General features: G+C 38.3%; 2 protein-coding genes across 5 annotated transcripts in view; both read left to right on the forward strand.

Moving 5' to 3' along the window:
• LOC131154584 (uncharacterized) overlaps positions 1-25,220 on the forward strand; it is a 531,072-nt gene that overhangs the window by 159,774 nt on the left and 346,078 nt on the right. The gene's annotated exons all lie outside the window — the stretch shown is intronic.
• LOC131154589 (uncharacterized) overlaps positions 3,275-25,220 on the forward strand; it is a 49,422-nt gene continuing 27,476 nt past the window's right edge. For 3 of the 4 annotated variants that reach the window (XR_009136517.1, XR_009136518.1, XM_058107494.1), the window contains exons 1-3: positions 3,276-4,097; positions 15,382-15,484; positions 15,594-15,659. Coding sequence is in view for 1 of the 4 variants with exons in the window: in XM_058107494.1 (XP_057963477.1) it covers positions 3,542-4,097; positions 15,382-15,484; positions 15,594-15,659 (725 nt within the window). In the remaining 3 variants the exon portion in view is untranslated. Of the gene's footprint in view, positions 4,098-15,381; positions 15,485-15,593; positions 15,660-25,220 lie in introns of all 4 variants that reach the window. The other variant, XR_009136519.1, reaches the window with a different exon arrangement.

The raw sequence follows: 25,220 nt of genomic DNA on the forward strand, positions 1-25,220 counted from the left end.
AGTTCCAACACGTCCATTACATTGAGTTGGACGTGCCAGAGCTAACAGTGCCTAAAAACTCCTCCCTAATTGAAAATTATATGCTTAGAGACGAACTTAGTAAACTTAGTTGATTTTAAGCACTAAGGTGTCCAATTCGTGCATACGAGGTCCAAACAGAATGGGGTCAGTTCTGACACGTCCATCACATTGAGCTGGACATGCCAGAGCTAACTGTGCCCACAAAATTTTCCTTGGGAGCTTTTTGCATGCTTAGAAGTAAAGTAAGAATACAAACAAACTTAGCAAACTTGCTGTATTTTAGCACTTAGGTGTCAAATTCAGGTATACAAGGTTCAAACCGAGTGGGGTCAGTCCTGATAGGTCTGTGAAATTGAGCTCGACGTGCTGAAGCCGACGGTGCCCAAAAATTCCTCCCCGATTGAAAATTATGTGCTTAAAGGCGAACTTAGTAAACTTAATTGATTTTAAGCACCTAGGTGTCCAATTTGGGCGTACGAGGTCAAAACTGAATTAGGTTAGTTTTGACACGTTCGTCACATTAAGCTAGATGTGCTGAAGATGATAGTGCCTAAAAAATCCTCCCCAATTGAAAAGTATGCACTTAGAGACGAACTTAGTAAACTTAATTAATTTTAATTACTGAGGTGTCCAATTCGGGCATACGAGGTCGAAACTGAATGGGGTCAGTTCTTACACATCTGTGACATTGAACTGGATGTGCCAGAGCTAACGGTGCCAAAAAATTCCTCCCTGGAAGCTTTTTGCGCACTTAGAAGCAAAGTAAGAATACAAACAAACTTAACAAACTTACTGAATTTTAGCACTCATGTGTCCAATTAAGGCATATGAGGTCCAAATCGAGTGGGGTCCATCCCGACATGTCTGTGACATTGAGCTCAAAGTGCCAGAGCCAATGGTGCCAAAAAATTCCTCCCCGATTAAAAATTATGCGCTTGGGGGCGAATTTAGTAAACTTAGTTAATTTTAAGCACTGAGGTGTCCAATTCAAGCATACGTGGTCCAAACTAAATGAGGGTCATTTCTGACACGTCTGTCACATTGAGCTAGACGTGCCGGAGTTGACAGTGCCCAAAAACTCCTCCCCAATTGAAAATTATGCGCTTAGAGACGAACTTAATAAACTTAGTTGATTTTAAGTACTCAGGCGTCCAATTCGGGCATACGAGGTCCAAACTAAATGGGGTTAGCTCCGACACGTCTGTCACATTGAGTTGGACGTGTGGGAGTTGACGGTGCCCAAAAACTCCTTCCTGGGAGTTTTGTGCGCACTTAGAAGTAAAGTAAGAATACAAACAAACATAGCAAACTTAGTGGGTTTTAGCACTCAGATGTCCAATTTGGGTATACGAGGTCCAAATCGAGTGGGGTCAGTCTCGACACATTCGTGACATTAAGCTTGACGTGTCGAAGCTAACAGTGCCAAAAAATTATTTCATGATTGAAAATTATGCGTGTAGAGGTGAACGTATTAAACTTAGTTTATTTTAAGCACCTAAGTGTCTAATTTGGGCATATGAGATCTAAACAGAATAGGGTCAGTCCTGACACGTCCGTCACATTGACCTGGATGTGCCAAAGCTAACGGTGCCCCAAAAGTCTTCCTCAATAGTTTATTGCCTACTTAGAAGTAAAGTTAGAATACAAACAAACTTAACAAATTTAGTGGATTTTAGCACTTACGTGTTTAAGTCAGGCATACGAGATCCAAACCAAGTGAGGTAAATTCCAACTGATCAAACTTAGTTATTTAAAATTGTATCACTTTTTTTTTAACTATGTCCGAATGTCCGATCATTTTACTATCAAATCATTTTTAATTATAGTATATATATATATGTTCAAAAATCGTATACTAATTTTTTATATAATTATTAGTTTGTAGGGTTTGCGGCTGTCATAACATTAAGACGATGCCAAGTACTGCAGTTGGATACAACTTTTGACTTTTCCTGTATTTTTTGTTATCTAAATAAAATTAATTTTTGTATTTTAATTTGAATTTGTATTTGAATTTTGAATAATTTGTATTTTAATTTTGAATAATTTATGAATATTTTAGAAATTATTGTTCAATTTTATGTATGCTAAAATGTAATTACATGTTTTTATAAGAATTAATGAATGAAATAAAAAAAATTATTTATTTTAAAGTATTAGTGACGGTAAACCATCACTAATAATATCACGACAAAGCATTAGTAATGGTTTCAAAACTGTAACTAATTGCAAGACTATTAGTGACGGTTCTCAAACTGTCACTAATAGCAGGTCCTATGAACATTAGCGACGGTTATTAAATCATCATTGATAATGGACTATTAGTGATGGTTTAAGAACCGTTACTAATTGCAGGTCCCATGAGCATTAGTGATAGTTTGAGAATCATTACTAATACTTAGGCTTTAGTGACGATTCTGAGTCGTGAAAATGTAGAATTTATAGTGATGACCTTACGTTTTTAGTGATGAAATGAAACCATCACTAATACTTCGTTATTAGTGACGATTTGCAAATTTCGTCACTAAAAAGTATTAGTCACCGCAGATTTAGTGACTAATTTAGAATCGTCACTAATAACCTTGTTTTTTATAGTGACAAAGTCATCCATGAAACCCTAATTCTAGAGATAGCAGTGTACTGTTGTAAGAACCGCTTCCCCTAATAATTCACTAGGAACCTTAGTAGATAAGAGAAGGGATCGAACTGTTTCAACAATATGACGATTTTTCTCTCGACAACACCATTTTGTTGAAGAGTATCAGTATAAGAAGATTGATTACTAGTACCATAAGAGATGAGCAACTTAGAAAGTGCCTTAGGAGTATACTTTCCATCCAAATCAGAATGAAAACACTTGACTACAATATAGTGTTGAGTACGAACAAATCACCGGAAGACAGTATAGATATGGATGAAATTAGATCGACGTTTCATTAAATAGATGTAACAATACCGAGTATAATCATCAATAAAAGAAACATAACATCTAAACCTCTTTTTGTGTTAACAACGGTAGGACCCACACATAAGAGTGAATTAAAATTCTTAATGCAAATGGATCCTTAATTTTTAAAATATTTTTATGTATATTTTTAAATTTATTTATGTGGAAGAAAGTTATGAGCTGTATAGTGCTTATTTGTTATTATCTTAATCGAGTTACCATTTTCTATTCATGATCATTTATTAATTTTATTTATCTTCAAATATTCTAATAAAGTCTACAAGGTTTATTTTTATTTTTTCCGTATCCCACTCTTCAAAATTCCACCCGCCGGCGCAAAAAGCGCGTTTTTATTTTAGTAATGAAGTAATCCTCAACAGGACACGGAGATGGAAACGGAAATGGAAGTTTAGTAAAGCCTATGAGTTCCCCGGGCAGATTGGCAACGATGACAGCAGTTCACAGGTGGCCGTAAGATCTGCAACTCCACCTTCCTCCTCTTCTGTTTTCAGTCCAAAGTCGTCAGCATCTCTCTCTCTGGGCAGCATTGATGCAGGAGAGAGAACAATAACAATGAGCAAAGTCTCTGTGATCTTATACATTTCAGTGGCCCTTCTCCTCCTCTTCCTCATCTCTCACTCCCCCAAAAAACCCCCCAACCACCGCCGCTCTCGCCTCAAGCTCCGCTCCTCCTTCTCTTTCTTCGCCGACAAGCACCACCACGATCACGCCGCCCCCTTCGACCCCCTCGTCGCCGACATCGAGCGCCGCCGTGAAGACAAGCAGCGCGAGAAGCTCTATTTCGAGCACGCCCACCCGGAGCTCGTCCAGGACGCACCCGGCGAAGAGTCCCAGCCCGACTGGGAGGACTTTATGGACGCCGAGGATTACTTGAACGACGAGGAGCGATTCAATATCACCAATAGGTTGGCTCTGCTGTTCCCCAAGATCGATGTTGACCCGCCGGATGGGTTTGTGAGCGAGGAAGAGCTCACCGGGTGGAACTTGAAGCAGACGCAAACGGAGGTCATGCATCGGACCGAGAAGGAGTTGGAGCTTCACGATAAGAACCGGGATGGGTTTGTTTCGTTTGCGGAGTACGACCCGCCCAGTTGGGTTCGAAGTTCAGGTGGCTTTCGTCATTTGTTTTGAAGTGTAATCTGAATATTCGTTGTTAAATTTATAGTGGGCTTTGCACTCAGCTTGTAATCAGTGATTTCCAATCCGTTTTAGATCTATGCTTCGATTAGTTCGTTTGTTTTTAGTCTAATCTTTTTCCGTGGGTGGTGGAATTCAATTCACTTATTGCTGAATTTGAAAACTTTAAGAAATGAGTTGGTATAGAAATTCCTTGGGTACTCTATCATAGGCTTTCTCTAGGTCAATAAGAAAAGGCAAGTCCCTTTTCTTTTCCCTAAGCGTTTTCATTAATCTTCTCAAAACATAACTTTTGTTGTCGTTCTCCTATTGATTCTTTGAGACCTTCTTTTCTGATCTTATTCTTTATTTAGTTGCCCTTGCCCACAGTTTCATCCTATGGCTCATAAGTTTAATTTTGTGATAGCTATTACTATTTTGAATATCCTCTTCTTTTTTTTTTTTGCTTATAGGTATTAATGTGCATTTCCTCCATTTATTTGGCTTTTTCTTGGTTTTTATTATAGCTTTGAATAGATTAATTGCTATATACTTCCATTATGCCCTATACATTTCCAAACTTCAATTTATTTGAAAATATGCATAAATAAATTATAATTACTTAGCGGTTGTGTGTCTAATGTATGGTTCTTGGTTATTGTTAATGGTGAACCCAAATCTTGGTTTATTGCTTCAAAGGGCATTAGAAAGGGAGACTTGTTATCACCTTATTTGTTAGTCCTTGCAGCTGATGTATTAAGGAAGGTGGTGGATAGGGCGGTAGATAGGGGGTTGGTGAAAGGGTTAAGAGTGGGGATTCAGGTGGGGTGGTGATTTCTCATCTTCAATTTGTTGACGAAACCATTTTTTTCCTTGATGATCATAACCCTTCTTTTAGGAGAATTTTGGGTGTTCTTCAAGTTTTTGAGAGGGTTTTTGGGCTCAAAATTAATATGGGAAGAGTGGGTTAGCAACCTTAAATGTATCCATTGAGAGAACTAGAGATTGGGCTACAGACGTGGGATGTGGTTTATTGGATTGGCCCTTGACTTACTTAAGGTTTCCATTGGGATGGAATCCTAGAGTGATGGATTTTTGGAATTCTGTAGTGGAAAGGGCAATGAATAGATTAGATGGTTGGAAGGGGGTTTTTTTCTCTCTTGGTTGTAGAATTACACTTATTCAGGCTTGTATTTCTAGCATTTTGCTGTATTTGATGTTTTTTTTTTTTTTAAAAGTTTCAATTAGGGATTGCTAGCAAGCTTGAGAGAATCATGAGAAATTTCTTGTTGTCTGGAGTGGGGAGTTGCAAGGACCATTTAGTGAGTTGGGCGGCGGTTTGTCGGTCTACGAAGGAAGGGGGGTTGGGTCTTGGCAATTTGGTGTCTAAAAACACCACTCTTTAGGCTAAATGGTTATGCCGTTTCTTTAGAAGATAATTCTTGGTGGCATAGAGTTATACAAAGTAAGTTCGGCATGGATGAGAACGAGTGGGATGCTAATGCTTATTTGAGATGTTCTTTTGTGAGTCCATGGACATCTATTTCCTAAATTTATACTCTTTTCATCCCCCACAGTAAACTTGAAGTTGGGAGGGGATCTCAAGTTCGTTTTTGGAAAGTCCCGTGGCCTGGGAATGTTTCTTTTTCCACTTCTTTTCCTTGTGGCCTTTTTAGGTTGTGCTGTAAGCTGAATATAGTTATTTCTTCTTTTGTTGACAATGTGAGTAGCCCTTTGGTTTCTTGGAACCTCCATCGCAGTAGATTGCTAAACGATCGAGAGATGGTGGAGTTGTCTTCCTTCTTGTCCTTATTGAATAATTGCAATCTATCTTCGGGGAGGGATGCTTGTCCATGTTCTCTGGATCAATTAGGGGTGTTTACATGTAAATCTTTTTATGAATTCTTGACTTATTCCATTTCTTATTTTCCTCTCACCTTTTATTTGGAAGGTCAGAGTTCCCCCAAATATAGATACTTTTACTTGGTTGTGCTTAATAAAATTAATACCAATAATTTTTTACAGATTAGGAGACCTTTGAAGGTTCTCTGACCAGATGTTTTAGCGTGCTTTGTTATAAAAATTCCAAGGCAGCATCCCACCTCTTTTTGCATTGTGATTTTGCATGGAGGATATGGAACAATCTTTTCGGTATTATGGTAGATAGTTGGGTTTGCCCCTATTTAGTGGAAGACTTGTTAGCCATTTCATTCATTGGCTTTGGTAAAGTAATATTTTTGTAATCTTATGGGGTATATGGCTGGAGCATAATGCATGGATATTTTATGGGAAGAAGCTTAATTAATCAATGGTGTGGGAGAAGATTCAGTATATGGCTAGTTTGATGTCTTTCTCTTTTCATTGTTTTAGTTTTTTTTTCTAGTTTGAACAAGATTTTCTTTGGGACAAGATTCAGTATATGGCTTCTTTATGGTGTGTCGGGTTTGGAATGCTTGGCGAAGCTAGCTTTCAGAATTTACAAAGGGATTGGAGGAATTGGTTAGTTTGATGTCTTTCCTTTTTCGTTGTTTTAGGTTTTTTTTTTTTGGTTTGAACAAGATTTTCTTTGGGAGATATTTTATTCTCCCTCTTTGTAAAATCTTTTCCTTTTATAATGAAACTTATTTTGTTATAAAAAATATAAATACTAAAATTTATATAATTGTTTATTGAAATAATTAAAATAAAATATATTATTTTATTTTTAACACTAACTAGATTAAAGTGGGGCCAAATTGGGAGCTTCCCATAGCAGATCCCATATCCCACATCTCTAGGCTTTTTTGTCTCTCTTGACTCTCTCATCTTCTTGTCTCTTAGAATCTCTCTCTCTCTCTCTCTCTCTCTCACACACACACACACACACACAGATAACTTTAGTTGGAATTAAAGAGAACCTCTTAGTCATTTGCTTCACTAAAGTCAAAGAAGTCATTTACAAAGACAAGCTTCTATGTGAAGATCTGTAGAATATCCAAAGGAATTGAGTGTTGCAGGTTGCAATTAGGTCCTTAGCATAGGAAAGGGAGGGTCACTTGAGAAGACGAGGGCACAAGTTTGGAGAAGATTTGAGATTGGTCAACGTTTAAACTTGGTTGATAGAGAGATAATATGGGAATCGTGGTGCTTGAATGGCTGAAGAAAGACAGCAACCCTGTTGTCCTATTGGAAAAGCCTTGCAGGAAGCTACTTCTGCTATGTAAATTAAACAAATGTTGGATTTGAAATGTGTATGCCTTCTCTATTGAGGTGTGAAATGAGAGTTTTTTTGGCTGAGGCATACGCCCAACTCCAAAATGCATGTCTTTTTGGACTTTCGCCTTTTATAATAAGCCTTGAGCATTTTATCCCCATTTTACCCCCAAAATGCTCAAGAATGCATTTCAAATCACTGATTTTGATAATTTTATAAGGGATTGTGGGTGAAGAGACTTTCAAATGGATAATGCTTTATTTTCTTGGTTTTTGGGTGGGGAGAGAGTGGTGACAAGTCGTTTAGATAGGTTTTTATTTTGTACCAATTCAAGGAAGGTGGATTTCCAAACCCTTCTCAAATGGTTTTGTCTAGTCTTGCATGTCTGATCATTTTCCTATTTCGTTAAGAGGCTAGAAAGATTAAGTGTGGTTTTTTGCTTTTTGGTCTAAAAATATGTGATCTTTTCTCCCTTCGATAGGGGGGGATACTTGGATCAAGAAGGCTGTTTCTGAGAAAGCCAAAGATGTTGAAGGAAGTGATGGAAAAGTGGAATATTGAAGTTTATGGAGATATTAGAAATTAAAAAACACCATTTTTGGAGAAGAGGAGTTGTTGGATAGGAAAAGGGAGAGGAATTTATTAGATGAGGAGGTTATGAGGGTGGTTTAAAAGAAATGAGTTAAAGGAGGTAATTTGGGGAAGTGAGGAGTTGGAGGCAAAAGACAAAATATTAGTGGGTTGGAGAGGGTGATTGTAACACTAAAAATTTTCATTCTTTGGCTAATTTCAAGAGGAAAAAGAGTGTTATTAGGGAGTTGGAGGTGAGAGAGGGAGAGGTCACTTTTGACCCTGTTGTGATAGGTTGATAGCTAAGGAGCTTACTTTTTTTTTTTTTTTTTTTGTCTTTTTTTGAAACCTTTTGAGAGAAGTGAGGTTAGGAAGGTTGTGTTTGGGATGGATAGGAATAAGGATACATTTCTTGATGATTTTAATAAAGCCTTTTCTTTTTCCCTTCTTTGGTATGTTGAGATGTGATTAGAGTGGATTTAGTAAAGATTTTAAAGCTTTTTTCTTTAATGGAGTTTTAGTAAAAGTATTAACTCCACTTTCTTACTTTGGTGCCTTCAAAAGTAGTATTAATGTTGCTGATTTTAGGCCTATTAGTTTGGCTACCAGTGTGTGTATGATTACTGTGAAGGCGCTAGCGAATAGTCAGAATTTAGCAATAGGATATAAAATTTCTTAGGTGCAGAGTGCTTTTGTGGGTGGAAGGGAGATTAGAATGCCGTTTTAGTGGTTGAAGAGGTTGTAGAGGATGTGAAAAGGAGTAAGGTGGGAGGTTTGTGTTCAAATTGGATTTTGAAAAGGCTTATGATTTATTTGGAAATTTTTACATAAGTTTGTTGAGTTGTGGCTCATATTTTAGAGAGTATCCACTTAAACAAATTTAACTGGTTCACCATCCCTCGGTATGGTACAATACGTTAGTCAGGGCGCAATGTAACTGTATATCATATGAGGACATTTTGGGGTTCTCATATGGGTTAAATATACACATTGTAGCCGAGGGTTGAAACCCTAAGGTAGTTTTTTGTTTGATAGTGAAAATTGCGCAGGGACTCCATGGACGTAGGCACATTGCTGAACCATGTAAATTTGTGTGCTTTTTCTCCCTTTTATTTTTCTCTAATTTTTTGTATTTGTTGTGTTTGCATACATAATCTTAGGGCGTAATTTTGCAACAAAGGTGTTAGGTGAGGGGATGTTTATTGAATGCTTCTTTCTTAATTATTATTAATGGGGTGCCTAAATCTTGATTTATGGCTTCAAGAGGGGCTAGGTAAGGAGATCCTCTTTCTCCTTTTCTATTTGTTCTTGGGGTAGATGGTTTGAGTAGATTGGTTTTTAGAGCTGTAGATAGAGGTTTTGATAGAGGGAATGGGGTGGGATGTGAGGGGGTTGGTTTCTCCTCTTTAGTTTGTTGATGATACTATTTTGTTTTTTTAGAAAATCACAAGGAATCTCTTTTAAATGTGCTTACTATTTTGCAATTGTTTGAGAGGGTCTTTGGTTTACAATTAGTTTGGGCAAGAGAGGGTTAGCTTGTATTAATTTAGATATTTCTAGATTTTTGGAATTGTCCTCTGTAGTTGGGGTGGCATTCTTGATTGGCCTTTGATTTATCTAGTTGTGTCTCTAGGTGGCAATCCTAGATTGGTTGAGTTTTGAGATCTTGTGGTGTAGAAGGCGTCTAAGAGGTTGGATGAGTGGAAAGGTGGATGGGTGCTTTATATTCTCTACGTGGGCATATTACACTCCTTCAGGCTTGACTTTCTAGTATACGTCTTTATATTTCTTGTATATCTTTCGAATACCTATGAGAGTACCTAGTAGCATTAAGAAGATTATGAGAGAATTTATTTGGTCTGTAGTGGGGGAGAATAAAGATCATTTGGTTCGTTGGGAGGTTGTCTGTAGGTATAAAAAGGAGGGGGTGTTTGGGTCTTGGTTAGTTGGTGTCTAAGACAATTGGTGTCTAAGACATTGGTTAAATGGGTAAATGGTTGTGGCGTTTTCCCTTTGACTCTTAGAGGAGTCTTCCCTTTGGCACAAAGTTATTGAAAGAAAATTTTATCGATAGAGTAATGGATCTGATGCTAATTTGGGGTTGCGATGTTCTTGTGAAAGCCCTTGGAAAGGTATTTCGCAGTTATATTCTCTTTTTATTCCTTGCACAAATTTTATGGTGGGAAATGGGTACCGTCTTTGGTTTTGGGAAGACATTTGGGTTTTGGGGGGGGAGGGGTTTCTTCCCTAATCCACCTCCATCCCATACTAAATCAAAAAACTAACCATATACACATAATCATACCCCCCCTGGGACGACCGGCCCCACAAAACCTTATCACTGGAGGTCCCCCCCTACGCATCCCCACGTGCTGGCCAAATGCCAGCAGGGCTGACCCCACATGCTGGTGCGTGAGAGCAGTTCTGGCCACTTTATTTTTTTCCTTCTGCCATGCTCCGATTCCTTCTTTAGACTATATTATCAAGCTGTTAGGCCAGTTTTTTGCTAAAAAAAATCAACCTTTTTCGACCATGCACTCATGGTATTCTGTTAATTTCTGTTCAAGGTTTGTGAAGGCTTCCTTATGAGTTTTTTGGAGCTGTGAAAGTGTTCGTATGTTCAGTTGTGAGGCTGTGGCTGTGCTATATCTGTCGGTGAGTATTCACATGGTTTGTGATTTTTCCGATTATTGATTGTTCTTCATGTTTTTGGTGTGGTTGCTGTTTGTGAGTGCTGTGGCAGCGCTATATCCATCAGTGAGTTGTTCACCTCATCTATAGTTTTGTCGGTGTTTCACATAGTTTGTGATTGTCCCAATTAGTTTTGACTGTTCTTTTTGTTTTTGGTGTGACTTCTGATTTGTGAGTGTTGGGATGGAATCTATGAATCCCAAAAATTTGTTTCCTGCATTGCTGCTGCAAATAATGACTCAAAAGTTGGATGGAAATAACTATGTTCAATGGTCTAAAGCTGTTTGGAATTCTTTAGCAGGATTAGGGAAATCTGACAACTTGCTCCAATCTGAGTCTTCTGATGAGAAGAGAAAAGATGTGTGGGTTTAGGAAGATGCCTTGATTGTTTCCCTCTTATGGAATTCAATGGAGCCACAAATTGCATGGATGTGTATGCATCTAGATACTTGCAAGGAGATTTGGATTATGTCAAACTTCTTTACTCCAGTAACATTACACGTATGTATGATTTATCCCAGGAGTACTTTCAGTTACAACAAGCCGATAGGAGCATTATAGATTATTTTGGAGAGATGAAGTGTATTCATGAGGAGCTTAACGTCGTGCAACTTATAACTGCCGACCTTCGTGAGATGTAGAAGTAGTGGGAGCAGATGACAGTTCTTCGTGTTCTAGCAGGCTTGAGACCTGAGTTTGAGACAATTTGGTCCTAGATACTTAGTAATGCCAAGTTGCTATCATTTGCTGATATTTATTCTCGTGTCCTTTGTGCTTCCTTTAGCATGCATTCTCCTGTTCTTGCATTTGGCGTTGAGAGGACAGCCTTTGCTACATAGAGTGATTCTAGATCTCTACCAAACAACCGCAAAAGTTATCATGGTGGTTTGAGTAGTCGTAGTGATAGAGACGGGTGAGGCAGAGGTATTCCTCGCAAGTGCACTCATTGTGGACGGAATAATCATAGTATTGAGCAATGTTGGGATCTTCATGGCAGATCTTCATGTGTTGCCAATGTAGCCACCACTAACTTCACACCTTTGGGGGCAGCCAATGCAGCCACCACCGACTCCTCACCTTTGGGGTCGAGTGGGGGGGCAACGTACTATCTCTATGTCAGAAGAAGAGTATTCCAAGTTCCAGCAGTATCAAGCGTCACAATAAGCTTCTCTTCCCATTGCATCTCTTGCCCAATCAACTAAGCACAAAGTATGCTTGTCATCCAGTACTTTTCGTCCTAGTCCTTAGGTCATAGACTCCGCTGCCACTAATCATATCACAACTATACCTAGCTTTTTCTCCAATCTTCAGTGTCCTGCAAATTTACCTTGTGTTATTCTTGCTAATGGTTCCACAAATGTAGTAAAGGGAATTGGGACTGTATCCCTCTTCTTCTATTTCTCTTCCTTCAGTTTATATATTCCCAAATTTCCTTTCAATCTTATGTCCATTAGCAAAATTACTAAATCCATGAATTGTTCAGTGACATTCTTCCTTGATTCTGTGGTTATTCAGGATTTGAAGACGAGGAAGACGATTGGCGGAGGGCATGAAGCTGGTGGACTCTATCACTTTGAGCCACTATCTCCTTCTACCGCCTGCACTACTGCTGCCACACCTTTCCAAATTCATTGTCGCTTGGGTCATCCTTCATTGAAAAAGTTAAAATGTCTTGTTCCTAGTTTGAGTTCTGTGTCTAGTCTCGATTGTGAGTCTTGTCAGTTGGGAAAGCACCATCATGTTTCTTTCGCTTCCCAGGTCAATAAACGGGCTGCAAGCCCTTTTATGTTAGTTCATTTAGATGTACGGGGTCTTAGTAGGGTTGTGCCCAGGTTGGGTTTCCAGCACTTTGTAACCTTTATGGATGATTATTCAAGAATGACTTGGTTATATTTAATAAAAGATTGTTCTGAGTTATTTCATGTATTTTATGCCTTTTGTTTTGAAATAAAGACTCAAATTGTTTTGCTAGTTCGAATGCTTCAAAGTGATAATGCTAAAGAGTTTTTCAGTGAACACTACTTACAGGAATTTGTTTGATATTGTTCATCAATCATCCTATGCCCACACTCCTCTACAAAATGGGGCTGTAGAGCGGAAAAATAGACATCTTCTTGAAATCACTCGCACTTTATCAAATGCATGTACCTAAAGTGTTTTGGAGTGATGCTGTACTTATTGCTTGTTATTTGATCAACAAAATGCCATCCTCTATTCTTAGTGGTAAAATTCCCTACTCCATTCTCTTTCTTAATTCATTTTTATTTTCTCTTCCTCCTTGTATATTTAGGTTTGTGTCCTTTGTTCATCAACTAACTCCTGGGGTGGATAAGTTGGATCCTTGTGCTATAAAATGTGTCTTTCTAGTCTACTTGTATACTCAAAAGGTATATCATTGTTATTGTCCTGTGCTGCATTGCTTTTTTTTTCCTCCCAATGTTACCTTGTTTGAGTTGATACCTTACTACACCTAGTCATTGAGCACTCCTAAGCTCAATGAGTCTCTTCCTTTGCCTAATCTTCTAGATTTTACGTTGCTGTCTTGCCCAATCAACCATCTGAGTATCCATGTAGTTTGAGCCCTTCTCATCACTTTGATCATTCTAATTTGCAAGTGTATTCACGACAGTTGCTCCAAGGAAGAGAGTCCCCTGTAGCTTCTACTGCCATGCCTTTGGTTTCCTCTTCTAGTGATCATACTTCCCATGATGTTGATCCTCCTATTTCTGTCTAGAAAGGTAAACACACATGTACTGAACACCCCATTTCCAACTATGTTTCGTTTGACTCCTTATCACCCTCCTATTATTGTTTTGTCACTGCTTTGTTATCTACTACCCTTCCTAAATCTGTTTCGGAAGACTTAGCCCATTCAGGGTGGAGGGATGCTATGGTTGAAGAGATGAATGCTTTACATGACAATGGTACTTGGGACTTGCTACCTCTTGCTCCTAACAAATCTGTGGTTGGTTGTCGTTGGGTTTACATTGTGAAAGTCAACCCTAATGGTTCTGTGGTTCGTCTTGTTGCTAAGGGATACACTCAAGTGTATGGTTTGGATTATTCTGATACTTATTATCCAGTTGTCAAACTTACATCAGTATGTCTGTTCATCTCCTTGGCTACTACTTGTCACTGGCCCTTGCATCAGTTAGATGTAAAAAATGCCTTCTTGCATGGTGACCTTGAGGCGGAGGTTCATATGGAGCAACCATCTGGGTTTGTTGCTCAACAGGAGTTAGGCTTAGTGTGCCAGCTCAAGAAGGCTTTATATGGTTTAAAACAGTCTCCCAGAGCATGGTTTGGTCATTTTAGTGTTGTAGTACTTGAGTTTGGCCTTCGACCGTGTGCTATGGATCATTCCGTATTTTATTGTCACACTTCATCGGGTAGGATACTTAATGTTGTTTATGTGGATGACATTGTTATTACAGGTGATGATGATAAAGGTATTCAGAGTCTCAAACTTTTTCTTTAGACTAAGTTTCAGACCCAAGGTTTGGGATCGTTGAAATACTTCTTGGGTATAAAAGTATCGAGATCTTGTGTCGGAACTGTTGTGTCACAAAGGAAGTATGTTCTTGATTTGTTAGAATTTTGATGAAATTGGCTTGTTGGGATCCAAACCGGTTGATACACACATGGATCCTAACAGCAAGTTAATGCCAGATATGGGTGATTTCCTACCTAATCTTAGACAATATAGGAGACTTGTTGGAAAGTTGAATTATCTCATAGTTACTCAACCGAATATATCTTTTGCAACAAGTGTTGAGTCAATTTCTAGATGACAAGTTATTGGGACAAAGTAATTTGCATCTTGAGATATCTCAAAGGTGTACTTAGGAGAGGTCTTTTATATTGTGATCAGGGTCACACTTATATCCATGGATATAGAGATGCAGATTGGCCTGGATCACCTTCCAATCAGAGATCCACCAACGGATATTGTATCTTGGTTGATGGTAATTTGGTTTCTTGTAAAAGTAAGAAACAAAATGTGGTGGCAAGGTCAAGTGCTGAATTATAATATAGAGTTATGGCTCACACTACCTGTGAACTTGTTTGGTTGAAGAACATGTCAGAAGAATTGGGCTGCATTCTCAGCCTATGAAGTTGATTTGTGATAATCAAGCTGCTCTTCATATCACCTCCAACTCGGTCTTTCATGAGCAGGCCAAGCACATTGAAGTTGATTGCCAATTTGTTTGAGAGAAAGTTGTGCAGAAGCTCATTACGACTGCTTATGTGAAGTCGGACATGCAGCTTTCTGATTTGTTTACCAAAGCATCTGGGGGTGCTCGTGTTAGATTCATTTGTAACAAGCTAGGAGCTTATGACATTGATGCTCCAGCTTGAGAGGGAGTGTTAGAGGTTATAAATGTCTTTTAGTATTATTATTATTGAGTGTGTTAGTATGTTAATTAGTGAGATTTAGTAAGGGTATTATTGTCATTAGAATGTATTTAAATTTGTATTATAAATAAAGGGAGAGACCAATCTTCTAGTTAGGTCATTCATTTTTAATCAAATCTTAGCAGAGAGGATCTCTTACTTTGCCTTAAATAAAGAAAGATAAACGATATGCATACAGATCCTTTCTATGAATGAGCGGATTCATTTATTCTCAATGCAAAAAAGGTGTTCACTGTTGATTCTTGATGCTAGTTTATTTACTTTGATGTTCTAAAGGTACAATATTTAACTTTGAAGTTACTGGTTGATATTCTACATTCTAATATATTTGTGTATTTTTCTCTCTAGAGATATGAATTTGCTTTCATATAAACATTTATTTGTCAATGTGTGTTTTGTAACCCAGATAATAATTCTTTTGGATATGACATGGGTTGGTGGAAGGAGGAGCACTTCAATGCATCGGATATGGATGAAGATGGACTTTTGAATGTAACAGAGTTCAATGAGTGAGTAGGAAATTTTATTCAGCAAAAAATGTAGATGAAATGCTTCATATTGCTTAGTTTATTTTAGTTGCTAAAACTCTTCCGTATTTTTTTCCTCCTAAATTTCTAGCTTTCTGCACCCTGCTGACAGCAAAAATCCAAAGCTACTTCATTGGTTGTGCAAAGAGGAATTGAGGTGCTGCAGCCTTCATTAAGTTTTCAGTTACATGTTGAGTTTATCCATCATTATAAAATCTAGCTGTATTTGGCAGTTTCACTTGATTAATGTGTTGACCTTAATTGATTACTGCACTCATTGCATGTTGACTTTATTTGCTTCCTGGCTTGGTTTTGTGTTGCATTTAGGATAATGATGCATTAAGACAATGAGAGTGTACAATTTGTTTAGACTTGCATAAGTATGACCCAATTATGTAGGGTGGAAGGGAGAAAGAAGAGGGAGGCTTATGTTGAGAGGAGAAATATTGCTCCTGAACAAACCCACAGTACCTCATTGAGTTCCAGAGTCAACTCTCCCTATAAATTACAATATCCCTATTTATTGACCTAATATTCTTGCTCAACAAGTGGTGATAGACAATCCCCTAGTTATGAAGAATGGAAGTGATGAAGGAACGCCTACATCACTTAGGCTGCCTATTTGGCATGGTTATTCTATGCATAGATTTAGGAAACCATGCTAATATTATTGTGTTGTGTAATTTACTGTTATGCTGGAGTTTCTACGTAATTAGGTGTTTTAGTAGTAGTAAGAAATACTTGGTCTGTGAGCTGTATGAGAGTTATCATTTCAATTCTAATTTCTTCTCCTCCCTCTCCCTCTCTCTCTCTCTCTCTCTCTCTCTCGTGCAGCCTCTCCCTTTCCTATCCGTCTTCCTTCTTCCTTCTTCCTCCTCTCTTCTCTGCTCTGTTGTGATTTGCTGTTCTGTGTTCTATTCCTATTCTCTGTTGTCTCTAATTTCTATTCTGAAACTCTATCTTGGTGTATCTCCTTTTTTATCCTTCTCTTTTTTTTTTCCATTTCTTCCCCCTTAATTCTCTCTTTATCTCTCTCTCTTTCGCTAGTTTTTTTGTTCCTGTGGAGCGCAAACCATGATCACCACACACACAAGACTGTTTCATCTGCAATTTTTTGGCTGAAATTACACTCCTCCCCCTCAGTTTTAAAACATCATTTTTTTTTTTTTGAAAATATTTTCATGACAACACCATAACCATAAAAAACAGAAGCCCCCAAAAAGGCCCTTTCCAAAATTTCATCTCCATCTGATGGGCAGCATTGGTCCTTGTGCCACCTGAAAATACCCCAATGAACCCCCTTCAAAATCGTACTTTTTTTTCGGAGTAATTTTGATAAACCACCACCTTGAATCAGCACCCTTCAATTTATTACCAGGCAGAATACTTTCATCCGAGGCCTCTTGCCAGTTGTGCATGTGGCCCATGCACTTGCGTCATGTGCGTGGAACAGTTCCAGATTCTCCTGCATCTTCCAAAAATACGAGAAATTAAGTTTGGCCATGATATTTTGGAATTTTCCGCGATATTTTGACTTGGCTTTGAGATATTTTGGGCTATACTATTGGATCTTGGACTGTCAATGCTAAATTTAATTTTTTTTTTCAATAAACACAGAATTTTATCGGAAGAGAAAAGATACAACCAAAAAGGAAAATAGAACAAGGAGAACAAAAAATATTCCTTCTGCAAAAGAAAACCAGCTACAAGATCTCAGGAAAAGATAAAAAACAAACCAGTGAAGCAGAGTTAACCAAGCTCGCTGTATGTCTTCCAGAAATACACGATGGGAGAAACCACTTGCCAACACCCACAGAGATGCAAGATGAACAACTGTTTTCCAAAGAAAATTGTTAGTGGTAGCCACAACTTAGAAGATTCTAGCATTCCTCTCCAACCAAACTCACCATATTATAGCCGAAACAATGCACTGCACAATGCTTTCCTATTCTTCCCTTTGTTAAACCGGCTAAATGTAATATTATAAAAAGCCTTCAACATGGAGAAGCAACCTAGTTTTCACCAAAGGTACCAAATAATTTATTCCAAATGGCCAAAGTGAATGGGCAACGAAAAAACAAATGTGAGCAAGTCTCCCTACTTAAGCAAAGTATGCAAACTTTTGGCATTAGTAGGTGTTCTCTTCTTAAGCAAGTCATTGGTGCATATTTTCTCAAGTATTGCAGTCTAAATAAAAGCTTTTCTCAGTAGACTTTAGCTTTCCAAATCAAAGAGTACAAGGCAAAAGAAGCTGCATTAGAATCATGTGTTAGGTAAGAAAAAAAGGACTTGCAAGAGGATATAAGCTCCAAACCCTTCTATGACTCCCCAAATGAACATGAAAAATAGGCAAGCAAGTTGGTCAAGAGATTCAGCTTATTAATCTCTGAATCATTAAGATTTCTCTTAAAATGGAAATCTCAAGAATGCCCATCCACTTTTGAAAGGAGAAAAGTAGAATTGGGTTATCATGAGGATTTGATAATCAAAAGGGACAAGGATATGCAAGAGCCAAAGGCCCCTCCCCCACCCAAAGGTCTTCTTGAAAACAAATTCTCTCCCCATTACCCACTTGTACTAGACAATAGGAAAAAAATGATGATAAAATGAGACATGAACTTCTAAGGACTCGGATAGTAATATTAACTCCTACTTTAGCATCCAACCATTTTGTGGCAGACTAAATTTATTGTGAGTTACCTTATGCCAAAGACTAGGGGTGTACAAAATTTACCGAAAAACCGAAAACCGGACCGAAACCGGACCGAAACACATTTCGGTTCGGTTTTTCGGTTTGCGGTTTCGGTTTCGGTTTTGAAATATAAAGAATTTCGGTTTCGGTTTCGGTTTTGGACCAAAACCGAACCGAAAAAACCGAAAACTGAATTAATAAAAAATAATTATATAATTATATATTATAGATGCCTGTTGGTGTTGCCGTGTTGGATCGCCAGTCGCCGGCGAGAAACCACCTCTGGTCGGTCTGGATGGCGGAGATTTCTGGGACGAAGTCCATGGCTCCAGCCTCCATGTGACGCTCGCGCTCCTCTTCTTCAAGTTTAAGAGAGATGCCTCGGACACGAGCACGACGGACAGAACACAGATGACAGAACCCTTCTGCCTTCTGGATCCGTTTCATGAGGTGGGTGGAGAACAGGAGAAGCCGGCGATCTTGTTTCGGAGGCGCTTGGAGGGGATAATGGCCACTTCTTGGACGATCACCTACCGGCTGCCGAGAAGATTTCTTCACCGTCTTAGCGTGCAGTGCACAGTGCACACCCCCATCTCTGTTTGTGTCATTGTGTGTGTGTGTTTGCGAGAGAGAGAGAGAGAGAGAGAGAGAGAGAGAGAGAGAGGCCGGTGGCCACCGGTGAACTGCAAAAAACGGCAAACAAATTTGCGAAGGCACATGCAGCTGCAGGAACCACTGAACCACATGCTAAATTGCTAATTGCTAGCCCTCCCACATCGGTTGGAAATGGGAAATGAACTAGGATCCCACCTTATATATTTTATATGGATCCTCCTTTTAGCATATCTCATGGTTTGGGCTTTGCAACTAAAGCCGTGGCCCAGGACTTCTGTAATGCCGTAATGGGCTGTGGCTCCCAAGCTCAAGTATTAATATTTTTTTGATAGTTAAAAATTCGGTAAAACCGAAAATAACCGAACCGAACTGCAAGGTTTACGGTTTGGTTTGTTCATAAACCGACGGTATACGGTTCGGTTTCGGTTTAGTCATTTTGAAAATCGAGGAGTTCGGTTCGGTTGGCGGTTTTGGCAAAAACCGAACCGTACCGAACCATGTACACCCCTACCAAAGACGATTAGGTTCTAAAGGAAAATGCCATAACCATTTCCCTGTCAAAGTGATGTTTTTGGACACCAAATTTCCTAGAGCAAGCTTCCCTCCCTTTTAGATTTGCTCAGTCTCCCAACTTACAAAATAGTCTATGCCTTGTTTATCACTTCCACAAAAATCCCCTCATCAACTTCTCAAGCCTTTACTCTCAGGAAATTCTAAAAAGAGGGAAAGATAATATGAAGTGAGGGAAGACAAACAAGCATGGATAGGAGTAATGCAAGCCCTAAAGTGAAGAACACTCCCTCCCATGCATCCAATCTCCTAGCCACACTAAAAAATTGGATCCCAAAATGGGTTTGCAATGCGGTTACCTCCTAAGGGGACACCCACATAGGTAATAGGACGAGCAAAACAGAACAACTTGCTAGCCTAGCAAAATAATTTGTGTTAATAATTTTCCACCGAATATGGTTACCTGGATAATGTAGTGTGTGTCTACCACGACTTACTCTATCTCTCTAAATGGGGGATTTCATGGATTCTTCAAAGGTAGAAAAGGCCTCAAACAAGGTGACCCCCTTCCCCCTCTGTTATTTGTGATATATGTCTTTGAATACTTATCATGATTGTTGAAATCCCTTGAGGGATACTCTGGTTTCAAATTTCACCTAAAGTGTGAACAGTTGAAAATCTCCCATTTGGCATTTGCAGACGATTTGATTTTGTTTTCTAGAGGAGACTATAATTCAGTTAATCTTCTTATGGTATGCCTTAAAAAGTTCACCGAATAATTGGGTCTGGTTGCAAACTGCACGAAATCAAATTTGTTCTATGCTGGAGTTCAGGATTATGAATTGGAAGGTATCAAACAAACAACTGGTTTCAATATTGGGGAGTTCCCATTCCGGTATCTTGGTATAACTCTTGCAGCTTCGCGCTTAAATGCTATGCATTACTCTCCACTTATTGATAAAATTGCCAACTTGTTTTCTGGATGGCCTGGTCATACTTTATCTTATGCAGGTAGATTGAACTTATCAATTTAGTTGTCCAAGGGGTGGAGTGCTTTTGGCTTGCAATTTTCGTGGTCGTGAACAATTTCTTGAGCATGTTGTGAGACTTTGTAGGACCTTTCTTTGGGGTGGTAGGAAAAAGCCTCTTGTTGCCTGGAGGGAGGTATGTCTTCCTAAAACTGAAGGTGGGCTGGGAGTATTTGATATTAAAGCTTGGAATAAGGCACTTCTTTCTTGTGCTTTATGGAATATTCATGATAAGGACTCATTATGGTCTAAATGGGTACATCACTATTACTTGAAGGGATCTACTCTGTGGGCGGTATCTTCTAAACATGAAGACTCCCCCTTTGTAAAAGGATGATTGAGATTAAAAACCAGATATTGCAGAGTTGTGGGAATTAGTTAGAAGCAGATAGATTGTTAAGAGAATGTGGGGGAAAGTCCTCCGTGGGATATGCTTTCTGGAGAAATAAAGAAGTCAAAGTTCCCTGGTTCAAAGAGGTTTAGAAGAGCGGTTGTATTCCTAAGTATGCCTTCATCTTGTGGTTAGGCATCAAAGGCAAGTTGCTCACTAGTGACAAGATTTATGGTGATGACATTGATCAAACGTGTGTTCTATGTGGCTTGGAATCAGAGACTATAGATCATCTCTTTTTTAAATGCAACTTCTCCTCTTGTGTATGGGATCAGATTAGAGCGTGGCTGGGTTTGAGGAGAGATATGACAACCTTGAAAGCTGCTTTGAAATGGCTACATAAAGAGACAAAGGGGTCTGGGATTCATTTTGTGGGAAAGCGAATCTACATGGCAACCATGGTGTACTTTATATGGCACTCCAGGAACAAGAGGAGGTTTAAGGGCAAATCTATTTCCGCCAATGAGCTGATCTAGGTGGTTCAAAGACATACTTATAGAGAGGTCTTTGACAGGTTTGGCCTTCATACTATTGATTGATATTAGTGGAAGATAATTTTCTTTCAGATGGTCTGTCATTTAGATTATTGACTTGGCCTTGGTAAAGGCTTTTGATGTATCTTGTTGATTTGTTCTGCATCTTGGATGGGGAGTTGGGTCCCCTCTGCCTGGGTATGCCCAGTGTATTATGTATATATCCATTTTGGTCAATATAGTTTTACCCTTACTGATAAAAAAAAAAAAAAAAAATTGTGTTAATACCTAGATCCCACCATAGCATTCTTAGAAAAGTTAATTTCCAACCTTGACATTTTCTCTAACACACACAAAATGGTCATCTGCAATGCCTTGGTAGAAGATAAGGGAGGGGCGGCTTAGATGGTTTAGGCATCCGCAATGCAAGACAAATAGTACGCTAGTGAGGAAGAGTGAGCTAGTTATTGTTATTGGTAGTAGAAGTGGTAGGGGTAGGCCTAAAATAACATGGAATGAGATGGTGAGAAAGGATTTAATAGCTTTTAAGCTGTCTTGAGGGAAATGTCCTCGATTGTGTGAATCGGCAAAAAAAAGATTCATGTAGCCAAGCTCACCTAGCAGGACTTAAGCTTGGTTTGTTGTTGTTGTATTTGCAACATGGTCATCAAATTAGAGAAGCAACCCAAATGCTTTTGAAAGAAGAAGGATAGTGTCATCTATGAATTGAAGATGCTTCCTTATATCCTTCTTTAAGATCTCCACTAAACCTCTATCTACTCCTTTATGATTTTATCAGTCATCCTGCTCATAGCATCAACCACAATAGTATAAAGAAAAAGAGAAAAAGGATCTCCTTGTGTTAGACCCTTGGACCCATGAAACCAGGAGTTAGCCTTGCTGTTAATTAAGAATGAGAAAATCACAAAAGATGAACACCCCTGAATCCATTTCCCACCACCTCGTACCAAAACCATTTCTATCCATTACCTTGTCCAAGAAACTCCACCTCGCCTTGTCATAAAGCTTTCTCAAAGTCCAATTTTGACGCTAGACCTCCCTTTTTCCTTTGAACGGCATCTTCGATTACTTCATTTGCTATCAAGGCTGCATCTAGAATCTATCACCTCTAAAAGCGCCCTGCCTAAGAGAAATAGTATCCTGTAGTACCGCAAGGTCCGCAATCAATCTCTTGGATTAGTTTATAGTCAAAATCTTATAAATAGTTTACCCTAATTGGCCTAAAATCCTTGACTATATATATACTTTTCAATTTTTCATTAATCATATGCTTGATAAATTAATTAATAAAATAAAATTCATTATACACTACAATAATTTATTAGGCACATAAGACATACTACAATTAATTAAGTTCTATTATTTTATCTGTTAATGTATAAAAATATAAAATATATACTAAGAATAATTTATGATCTCGAAGTTCTATTATTTTATCTGTTAATGTATAAAAATATAAAATATATACTAAAAATAATTTATGATCTCTGTACTCTCTTCACAGTTTATTACCCAAAAATCTTGGAAAAATGCCATGCTAAAACCATTCAATCTAGGAGCATTATCTTTATCCATCTCAGAACCAAACTCTTAATCTCCTCTTCAAAAAATCCCTCTTAACCAAAAAGGCCTGCCAGCATTTTGAGTCCCAGTTGCAGTATTTTGAGATTTACTGCAAAACATTAGTTTTCCTCTGCAAGATTTTGATGCTGGTCTGAAGAAATCCAACTTTGATTTTTGATAAATATTTGTGGAGGATAAATTCAAGCTACCAGAACCTTTGCTCCCAGAACTTGAAATTTTGATCTGCAGCCTTTGATTCCTGCCACAATAATTTTTTGCAAGCATGCCCTTGTACCATCAACATTTTGGAGTGGGAACCTGCACTGCCAACTGCCAAGATCCTAATTCAAGTTTATTGGTGGAATTTTGTGGGGATGTGTGAAATTGAAGGAAAATATTAAGATTGCACAGTTCTTTTGCATTTATTTCTCTGATTTTGGTGGTCCCAAAAATTTCTGAACATCTTTTTCTATTTCAAGTCATGTTCCTCCATTACATCCATTTCAATTCTCTTAAGTTTCTCCTTCTATAAATATTTACATCCATTTCGAGGGCTCTGCGACGATGGTTCCTTCACGCTCACCCCTCCCCATTCCTGATTTAATAAATTCTCATCAGAACCTGCTCCACCTTCTCTTCCTTTCTGCAGTTCTTGATCTTCTCCTTGGAAGCTATCCGTCTATTTCACTTACATCTTATATGGAAAGAGGAGGGGGGTGGGGGGGTGGGCCCATTTTTATATAAAATGGGCTTATTAATTGAAAGTGCCCATAATTTGCAGGGCCCTATTTCGGATGCCCAGTCTAAGGGAAAGGATGATTGGGCCATTCATAAGGGGTAGGACCAAGATTTTCAGGGTCCTATTTTGGATAGCCAGCCTAAGGGAGAGGAGGATTGGGCCAATCATAATTGGCAGGCCCAAGATGCCCAATTTTAAGCCCTAATACGCAGGTGTAGGGTAGAAGGATTGCGACCCATCTGTAAACGAAGGCCAAAATCTCTCTCCATTTTCGCAAAATTCAACTGGAACAGATCATAAGCAATTACAGGAAACTGGAAGCTCGATTTTCGAAAAGTTTCTTGACAACAATAAGGAAATAACTAAAAGTGTTAAGTGGTTGAAGATTCTGGTTTTGCAGAGGGGTAAGAGGATGCTGCAGCAAAGGTTTATAAAGGCAATGGTGTTTTGGGCGGGTGATTTGATGCCACAGACATTAAAGCAAAGGGATCTAAGGGTCCCAACGTTTATACTTGTTGGAAGATTGCGCAGATGGGTGTGGAAATGAAAAAAATTGTTTGAAGATGAGAGAAAACACTCTGGTGAGGTTGTGCCAAAGATTTTAAAGAGGAATTTAGAAGGAGAGCTAGGTATTGTGGAAGACATAAATGCTAAGAAAAAGACAGGAAATTCTTGTGACAGGGTTAGCAAAGGAAAGGAGGTAATGAAATGGGGGTATTTGTTAGATAATGAAAATGATGGTCTTAGTGAGTTTGATTGTGGCGGGGGTTTATTATTGGATGAAATTAGGGAAAATGTGGATATGTTTCTGATTCCAGTGACGTTTTAGGGGACTTACCATACTTATCATATGTACATCCATCCTCTCTGGAAGGATTGTAGGGGGTCTCTATATTTGAAAATGATGGTTTGGTTAATGAGATGCACTGGAAGGACGTATTTTGCCAACGCCAGTGGAGGAGATTTCAAGGAAGGATTTAGAAGTTCAAGATCTCATGGATAAATTTGATTTAAAGTTTTGTGATCCTGGGGGAAATGAAGTGTGTTTTGAAGTGTGTAAAGATAGAGCTGAAAAGGGTCAAAGGGGAGTAGCTAACTTGAAGTGTTTGGTGAATTATAAAGGAAAAGGATTGAGGAGAGGGTTCCTTGTTTATTATTAATTTTTATGTTTATTTATATTTGTTTTTTTTCATTTCATTTAATTTAATTTCATTTTATTTTTATGGTGTGGAATTCTTGTCCTCCATTGTAATTTCTTTCTCTATCTAATACACCTTCTTTTATCATAAAAATTAAAAAAATCTATTCCCATATATGTACAAAGTACAAACAGTAGGCTTTTGAAATGCTAATTAGAAAATGTTGCCATTTAAAAAAAAAGTGATGAGTCAATTCCATATATCTAGTTCTCACCTAGTTGGAAATTCTCAACTATTGATTAAATCTAGATGTCCTTGTGATTTTGATGGCTGTTCAAGTCCTGAGTTTTTCTTAGATTGGTTGGATGGGATGGAGATTTATTTATTTTTTTTCAAATTTTATTTTTTGATAACAAAAGAAGATGAATTCATTAGAATAGAAAGAATATATTGCTTGTTTTGTATATATATATTTTCATGTTGTGTAATTTCTTGCTATGTTGAGGTTTTTATGTAATTATGTGTTTTTGTTAGTTGTCGATGTAAA

The sequence above is a fragment of the Malania oleifera genome, chromosome 4 (genome assembly GCF_029873635.1).
Source record: "Malania oleifera isolate guangnan ecotype guangnan chromosome 4, ASM2987363v1, whole genome shotgun sequence".
In the NCBI taxonomy this organism is placed as follows: Eukaryota; Viridiplantae; Streptophyta; class Magnoliopsida; order Santalales; family Ximeniaceae; genus Malania; species Malania oleifera.